Below are 8,673 nucleotides of genomic sequence, written 5' to 3'. Positions count from 1 at the left end.
TAGGATTTTTCAAACATGAGTCCAGATTTCAAATTTTCGACATTTTTTTGAATCGCTGCAAGAAAGCAAATTTTGACTGTTTCGCCCCATATCAGGGCTCATCAGCATGCCTAGGAAACACATTCCACTTTTACTTATGACTTTTTTAAAGTGATCAGTAACAATGTCATTACGTGATTCCGACATGGACAGCCAGTCTGGTTAAGGCGCCAGACACTCACCTTCACACCTCTGCCGGTTGCAAAGGAGTTTGGTTAAAAAAGGGTGACCATTTGGGACATTTTGTGGATGTGAAATTGCTCAGGTTTCACACCATCCCGGTCGATTCTAACCCTTTACCCCCCAACTAATAAGCAGTCTGGTTAAGGCGCCAGACACTCGCCTTCACACCTCTGCCGGTTGCAAAGGAGTTTGGTTAGAAATGGGTGACCATTTGGGACATTTCGTGGATGTGAAATTGCTCAGGTTTCACACCATCCCGGTCGATTCTAACCCTTTACCCCCCAACTAGTCACGGAGTGTTGAAACATAATTATATGCATGTTTAAATATTTGTTATTGTAATGATGGTAATAATGGTATTAATGTAAAGGTGCTGGTGTTCGATATAATTGTTAACTGCTTGTAAAAGTTTTGTTAAATGTTTCATGACAATCCTAATGGAAAGTTTTAGTTATAAGAAAAGATAGCAGAAAAGATTTATATAAATAAATATAATCGTTATATATCTTGTTAAATGTTTCATGAGGACGGTGGCGTGCAAAAAACGGTTCTATATAATTGTTAAAATGTGTTATATAATATATATCTTATTAAATGTTTCATGAGGACAGTGGCATGCAAAAAAACAGTTCTGTATAATTGTTAAAATTTGTTATATAGTATATATCTTGTTAAATGCTTCATGAGGACAGTGGCGTGCAAAAAAACGGTTCTATATAACTGTTATAATTTGTTATATAGATACTTTAAATGTTTCATGAGGACGGTGGCGTGCAAAAAAACGGTTCTGTATAACTGTTATAATTTGTTATATAATATATATCTTGTTATTTGTTAAATGTTTCATGAGGACAGTGGCGTGCAAAAAAACGGTTCTATATAACTGTTATAATTTGTTATATTTCAGACCCTACGAGATATACGTAGAGCATGGAGCATGTTTCATGAGGACAGTGACATGCAAAAAAACAGTTCTGTATAATTGTTAAAATTTGTTATATAGTATATATCTTGTTAAATGCTTCATGAGGACAGTGGTATGCTTGTTAAAAAGGGACAAAACATCAAGATGCGATAGATACATATCAAGTGTCATATATGTATACCAAGATGCGGTATATACATACCAAGATTTAAATATATATATCAAAAATTTAAAATATAATCAAGATTCAATATTATATCAAGATTTAAAGATATATATCAAGATTTAAATATATATATCAAGATTTAAAGATATATATCAAGATTTAAATATATATATCAAGATTTAAATATATATATCAAGATTTAAATATATATATCAAGATTTAAATATATATATCAAGATTTAAATATATATATCAAGATTTAAATATATATATCAAGATTTGAATATATGTATCAAGATTTAAATATATATATCAAGATTCATATATGCTTTAATGAAGTACTCCATAGCCCGCTCAGTGTCACCGCTGACCAAATATATGTTCAACGTGGACCAGTGAAATACTGTCAAAATACTGTCTCGTGCGCGTGTATGTAAATATGGCGGGCAGGCAATCATCTTCTGCAAACCCATCTGGTAATTTAGATAATACCGTAGAACTAAATGAGTCAACTCTAACAGAAATTGTTAGAAGGGTTTATGACTCAGTGCAGTCAGTAAGTGAAGAAAGGCCGAGTCCGGAGAATCGTTCTACAAATGCCTCAGTTGAAGACGAACTTGCGCAAAGATTTAATAGTTTACCACGCCGTGGAAGTGAGCAAAGACCGCAACTGCCGAAAGCAGACATTAGAACTTTTACGAACACGAGGCCTAGATTCAATCCACAGGTCAACTACGGACACAGTGGGGTAACGAGAGGAAAGGGAAAAGGCAAAGTAAAGACTACAAAGTCTACAAAGGCCAAAGAGGCAGTTAATATTAGGAAGGAGTTAATTTTGCTCCCATATCCGACCTACACGCAAGTCCCCCGCTATGAGCATAAGCGGAAACTTCAAGAGCTTGGCCTGATTGTTGATGGATTTCCCTTAGATAAATCATGGAATGAGAACCAACTACGGCTGAAGGTATTTTTGTTTAATCAATGAAATTGTCATACAAATTGGGCTATTACATTTATTATATAAACTCCCCCCCCGTCGAGGACCTCGTGTTTTCAGGATTTTTACCCCTCTGGAATGCAAAAAAACCTAAGATTCTACCCCTGGAAGAATCTTTAACCCCTCTTGAAAAGCTTTTCCATACTTTAATCCTTCTGGAAACAACCTTTTTTGTTGATTACCTATCTAGAAAATATGACTTATTTACCCTTTGGAAATCGAGGTCCTCGACCAGGGGGGTGGTGGTGTTAAGTGTAATAGCCCAAGAGCATGAAACATAGATTCATAGTCATACAATATTTTTATCAGTTTCTCCATTGTCTTTTTGCTGAAGTTCTTGTATATGTGTAATATTAAAATAAATCACATTGCAACATCATGTCTTACTAGTACTACATCCATTCCTTTGTCTTATTTCATTTTACTTTAATTCTTTCCCATATGTTAATTTGTTCTTTACTTTAATTCTTTTCCATATGTTACTATCTTAATTTGTTCTTGTAGATTGGTGGTGCTTTTGTGCAAAAATTAGTGGATGAACAGGGTGAATTTGTTGCCTTTGAATATGTAAAAAGCATTGGCCAAAATATTTGCCCCTTAAATCTATATGCCAATAAGGAGCCTTCAGGAGAAAATATCTACAGCATGTGCAAGCAAGGGCCTATTTATATACGGGCATGCACAATGTTGAAGGTGTGGGCACTTGATGAAATGCTTGAGTCAGATGGAGCATCTGAGACTGGAATGGAAGATGAAGCTACCAGTAGTCAAATCTCTAGTAGTCGTAGCCAGTTTTCTGGAATAAAAAGATCCAAACAGTCAACTCTAAGTGTAAGTGAGAAAAGAAAGTGTGTACACTTCAATGCAGAAGAAAGGCTTACAAGTGGCAGTCAGTCACCTGAGAATGATGTTGCTGGAGATGAAATCACCATTGTAAGTTTTTTTGTGGCAAAATATAAATAACTTATGTAATAACAATGTATTTAGTATAATAAATGCATGCAAACACAGTGTAAGTTTCATTTATGAAGTTACTTTCACAGCAGAAAATTCATATTGAGCTTTAACTGTTTCATTGATACTAATTCTTAACGTATATAAGTACTTTTTAAACTACTGTACATAATTTGTTAATTTGTATTTGGAATGTCCCTTAAACCATTGTGACCAAAGTGATTATTGTGTTGGAAGGTCCCAATAGCAATGCCTTATGTTGTGATCTTTATTTACCTAGGATTGTGATGTAATTGGCACTTCCAATAGTACCTCTTCACCTACAGTTAGGTATGTGCAGGGTGAAGCAACATGTACTGGCATAAGATTTAAAGTTAAGACTAAAAATAGACAACCGATTATTCAACATATCATATAATATAAGTATAACAGTTTCACTTCCTTCAATTAACCATGCATCTTAAACACATCATTACAGAAGATTGTGAATTTCTATGTTTCAGAGAGGATATGAAATTCTAATTTTTTCACGTAAATGTAATTTCACCAAGTGGAATATACATCTCAGCCATGGTATTGATATAATGTAATGTGTAGTCCGTCATAACGATTGTCATAACACAAGCTTGTTTTATTATTATAAAAGTTTATGCAGAAGTAGCTATATACCTCGTTTAGCTAGCGTGTATATTTTTTGGATTTGAGAGCTACTACTGTAAATACGACAGTGCTGTGGCCCACGGTGTTTATACAAAAATATATAAATCTAGTGCGGATGTCTGAAACATGTATATAGAATTATTGTCCAATATTTATATTGTTTGAGGCAAATTATTTCCAATCCCACTGAGTTGATTCTATAAATCTTACATAATTAATTACGAATTTAGCCAAAATAATTCTGGACTTAAGAAAGTATTCGTTTTCTATGTGATCTATCATATAATTTACGGATTCTTTTCTCTTTACGATTATTGTAGCCAAGCAGGCAATAAACCATCTGATAAGACTGCCTGTGATTTGGATGAAATTTACGCCACCTTGCTTTTCGACGAAATAAATTCCGACGTGCTTGACGATGATCCTCTCGTTTTGAAAGATATAGTGGAGACTAATGCCGATGACATTGACGACAACATTGAAGAGAGCATTACATTAAAAGAAGTACTGACAGATCTTGGAAAAGCAACCTCTTATGATCAAGTCTCGATGTTTAACCTAAGTCGAAATCATATATGGGAGGGAACGAAAAGAGCGCTTAATAGGAAGTCATTTAGTCCTGAAAATAAGCTTTCCGTAAAGTTTACGGACGATATTGGCCGGTCAGAAGGCGCGGTAGACCTGGGAGGGCCAGCAAGGGAATTCTTCACCCTAATTACAGAATGGCTGGTTAATTCGCGACTTTTCTTCGGAGAAACAACGACGAAGTTCCTTTCATTGAACGCAATCTGCTTGGAAGAACGAGAGTACTTCATGACCGGGCAAATCTTCGCGATGTCGTTGGTACATGGTGGTCCCGGTGCCAATTGTCTATCAAGTGCATGCTATGATGCGGTAATAAATGCAACGGGAACGCTTAACCTAAGTGCAACACTTGATGATATTCCTGATGTTGAATTACGAGCATCGCTTGGAAAGTTATTACAAGCTTCTGTAGTAGATGACGCTCGGCGAATAATTGATGACGAAAAGTTAGATACCGTATTTGATATGGCTGGCACATTTCAAATGATCAGAAGCAAGGCCGACGTTGAGAAGGTAGTTCAGCGCACTATCAACTGGTATGTGTTGGGGAGAAGCCAACCAGCATACTCAAGTTTCAAGGAGGGGTTGAAAACCTTAGGTGTACTAGAAGCCATGTTGAAATACCCAAAGTTGTTCAGAGAAGTATTCTGTTACAGATCTCAACCTCTAACCGTTACGACAGTACAGTCTATCTTCAAATTGGTGCTTTCAGAAGAAGGTTCAAATAGAAGAAATGCCGAAAGTCTTATCCTCTCGCATTGGAACGATTTTCTACAAGACGCAGAAGAAGATCAAACGCAAATAAGCTTATCGGAGGTTTTTTTTTTTGCATCTGGTTGTAAAATTCTTCCTGCTCAAGGCTTAATCGGTGAACTTCATTTTTTGCACGAACCTGAAAAGGATGGAAAGCTATCCAAGTTCCCCAAAGCTAACACGTGCGCGTGTATCCTTAAGCTGCCTGTTGTGCATGTTGATTACGAAAGCTTCAAGAATGCAATGCTGTTTGGTTTGAAAAACGCTCGTGGGTTTGGTTGTGCATGAAAGTTGTTGTGGATTCGGTTGTTCCACATTATTAATCACTACGTAAACAGTAACGGCTTAGTTTAAAGTTTATTAACTTTTGCGACATTTTATACACGTCAGAAGACTATTTTTATAGCATAAAATATCTTTAGATGTTCAGATTTGTTAATCGGTTTTGATACACAGATAAAGTTTCTGAAACAATTTCAGCGGAAAACTGCAAGAACATGGACTCCAGGAGAATTGTGCTCAAATTAAAAAGTGAAAAACTTGTTTTTCGTCATCATTTCATGCTTTGTTTTAAAATCTTGAATAAGCAGGATCATTTAGACATCCCCTAATTATTACCCTCCTGAAAAAACTAAAAGAGCCATGTTAATTATATTATATTGTGCAAAGCTTTACCCAAATAAAATTTATCCAAAGTTTAGCTAAACATTGTTTTCAAATTCATTTTCTTGATTACCATAAAGATGTTCCATATAATCAAGAACCGAAAGGTATTTTTGAATGCAATATTCATCGCCATTTGCTGCCTCAAGGATATGTTGCAAATCAGTATCCACTTCTTCAGTGTTTTCTATAGAAGATTCTGGAACAACCACATTGTTGGAAGTTTGAAGTTCTGGTATGTCACCTTCCTCATCTATTCCATAGTCAGACATATCTGGCTGAACATCTCCCAAAACATCTCCAACAGCCCTGTAATTGGTGGCACTATTGGACAACATTCCAGCAATCCACAATTGCCTGGGCGTTTTTTTGCTCTCAGTAGTAAGGCCATGATAGTTCCACTCTCTCGTGAGTTCTTCTAATGAGTTGTTAATTTCTGGCAGGTACACATACTGCAGACAAAATAGGTGAATTTCACTCAAGGGATTAAATAATCCACTTGTTTCTAGGTACATGAATACGTTCTTAAACTTGCTTACTACAGTCCGATTGACCTCCCTCCACAAACGTTCTATTCTTTGATTGTGAACTGACTTGCCAGTTATTATACTACCTCTGTTTAGGCCTCTTTCACGTAACATAAACTTAGCAACCTCAACATTCTCCAAGCCCTGATCTGAACGAACACGGGATGGTAGGTTGTAACGACGAACAGCTTCTTGAAACAGTTCAAGAACAGTACTAGCCTTGTTATTTGTAGAAGCCCTTAGAAATACAATTAGCCGAGAGAACCCATCGATGCCACCATGAATGACAATTCTGTAAGGTTCAATTAATTTATGATCACCATCAATATGCCAGAGGGCATTTGGACAAGGTACAGAATATTTTCGCCTGACAATCTTGAAATTGTGTCTTCTGACTGCTGAGATAACTGGGTTAACTCTAGCAATAGATTCCCGTACACGTTTCTGCTGAATCATTAATTTTTTTGCTCTGAGTCCTCCTTCAACTAAACCAAGTCCTAAAAATAATAAGGAAAATATGGTAAGAAGATGTAACAGTTGTAACAGTATTTTGAAAATCTCTATGTTATATACTGTAAATGTCTTGTCTCTTACTTTGCACCATTTCGTATAGTACAAACGAGCTGGTTTTCCTTAACAAAGTGAGTACCTTGTTCAAAAGCTGTTCTTGCAAGCTTTTCAACAAGGAAAATGTTTGTGTGTAAGGCAATCAAGACAAAATTAATGTTTACTGTACATCACAGACAGAAAGTATACTCCACAAGGAACTTGGTCAACAATAAGTTAAAAATTTTAAGGAAATTTTTTTCTTTTCCTGAAAAGTGAACCTCCCATGTGGAAATCATATGCAATATACCATATACAACACGTAAAAGATGTGAGATTTTTACGTGTGTAGTCACAGAATATACCTGCTTCAGGATTTATTCTTAAAATTCCTCGAACATGCTCATCTAATTCGCCATCTTCAATACATGTATATGCATCAGCACCAATAGGCATATCAAATTCCCTGCGTCGGCGAGTCAATGTTTTGGATGAAATTCCAATAATTTTTGCAATGTCCACCCATTTCATTGATTCTTCACGCAGTTGTTGAACAACAGTTTTGTCAACGGCAAGTCTTGGCCGACAAGCATGCCCTAAATGCTGAGTAGAACAGCTGTGTTGTGGCAGGTGTATTGCTTCCATATCAGGAGACGCCACTGATTCAACATGTCTGGCTTGATACCTTGTTTTTAGAAGACGCACAGAAGTTATGAGCCGTTCCAAATCTTCCAATAACTGATCAGGTGATCTGCCACCAACCCCAAGAGTGGCAACACGACTTGATAATAACCCGAGGGTTCTTTCAAACTCGCTAAGGCGGCATAACAGGCTGTCCACGCGATTTTCTTCATATTCTGCACTTAGTCCTGTGATTCCTTCTCGCACACATCTTAAAAACTCTTCGAAAAACTGTCCAAGATTGTCGACAAAATGCGCCATGCTACTTTTGTTCACCTTCTCTTTTTAGTTTTTATAAATATTTGGTCAGCGGTAACACTAAACGGGCTAGGGAGTACTTCATTAAAGCATATATAAATCTTGATATAAAATAAAAATAACGTATCTTGATACAAATTTACGAATCTAGATATTATAGTTAAGTGTTGATATAAATATATGAATCTTGATATATATATTTAAATCTTGATATATATATTTAAATCTTGATATATATATTTAAATCTTGATATATATATTTAAATCTTGATATATATATTTAAATCTTGATATATATATTTAAATCTTGATATATATATTTAAATCTTGGTATGTATATACCGCATCTTGGTATACATATATGACACTTGATATGTATCTATCGCATCTTGATGTTTTGTCCCTTTTTAACAAGCATACAGTGGCGTGCAAAAAAACGGTTCTATATAACTGTTATAATTTGTTATATAGTATATATCTTATTAAATGTTTCATGAGGACAGTGGCGTGCAAAAAAACGGTTCTATACAATTGTTAAAATTTGTTATATAATATATATCTTGTTATTTGTTAAATGTTTCATGAGGACAGTGGCGTGCAAAAAAACGGTTCTATATAACTGTTATAATTTGTTATATATTATATATCTTATTAAATGTTTCATGAGGACGGTGGCGTGCAAAAAAACGGTTCTATACAATTGTTAAAATTTGTTATATAATATATATCTTGTTAT

At 35.3% G+C, this 8,673-nt stretch overlaps 2 protein-coding genes across 2 annotated transcripts; one reads left to right on the top strand and one right to left on the bottom strand.

The window, feature by feature from the left end:
- Positions 1-1,752: 1,752 nt before the first annotated feature.
- On the top strand, positions 1,753-5,237 carry LOC114531834. Its single transcript, XM_028553446.1, has 5 exons — positions 1,753-2,277; positions 2,815-3,243; positions 3,545-3,594; positions 4,245-5,022; positions 5,166-5,237. The coding sequence occupies exons 1-5, from the start codon at positions 1,753-1,755 to the stop codon at positions 5,235-5,237; spliced, it is 1,854 nt and encodes a 617-aa protein (XP_028409247.1).
- A 372-nt stretch (positions 5,238-5,609) lies between these two features.
- On the bottom strand, positions 5,610-7,607 carry LOC114531821. The gene is made up of 2 exons (XM_028553437.1): positions 7,364-7,607; positions 5,610-6,949 (listed from the first exon to the last, which is right to left on the bottom strand). The coding sequence occupies exons 1-2, from the start codon at positions 7,527-7,529 to the stop codon at positions 5,964-5,966; spliced, it is 1,152 nt and encodes a 383-aa protein (XP_028409238.1). The 5' UTR covers positions 7,530-7,607; the 3' UTR covers positions 5,610-5,963.
- Positions 7,608-8,673: the final 1,066 nt, after the last annotated feature.

This window comes from Dendronephthya gigantea, unplaced genomic scaffold (assembly GCF_004324835.1).
Source record: "Dendronephthya gigantea isolate DGI-Jeju-01 unplaced genomic scaffold, DenGig_1.0 000075F, whole genome shotgun sequence".
NCBI classification, from domain to species: Eukaryota; Metazoa; Cnidaria; class Anthozoa; order Malacalcyonacea; family Nephtheidae; genus Dendronephthya; species Dendronephthya gigantea.
This window is presented reverse-complemented; position numbering and strand designations above follow the sequence as displayed.

What these genes read in the sequence shown, in the direction of transcription:
- LOC114531834 (XM_028553446.1), top strand. Translation starts at nt 1,753, where the DNA reads ATGGCGGGCAGGCAATCATCTTCTGCAAACCCATCTGGTAATTTAGAT. An exon ending in ACCTCTTCACCTACAGTTAG is followed by an intron (nt 3,595 to 4,244) that starts GTATGTGCAGGG and finishes CGATTATTGTAG; the next exon opens with CCAAGCAGGCAATAAACCAT. An exon ending in GCAAGGCCGACGTTGAGAAG is followed by an intron (nt 5,023 to 5,165) that starts GTAGTTCAGCGC and finishes ATTCTGTTACAG; the next exon opens with ATCTCAACCTCTAACCGTTA.
- LOC114531821 (XM_028553437.1), bottom strand. Translation starts at nt 7,529, where the DNA reads ATGAAATGGGTGGACATTGCAAAAATTATTGGAATTTCATCCAAAACA. An exon ending in AAGAATAAATCCTGAAGCAG is followed by an intron (nt 6,950 to 7,363) that starts GTATATTCTGTG and finishes TATTATTTTTAG; the next exon opens with GACTTGGTTTAGTTGAAGGA.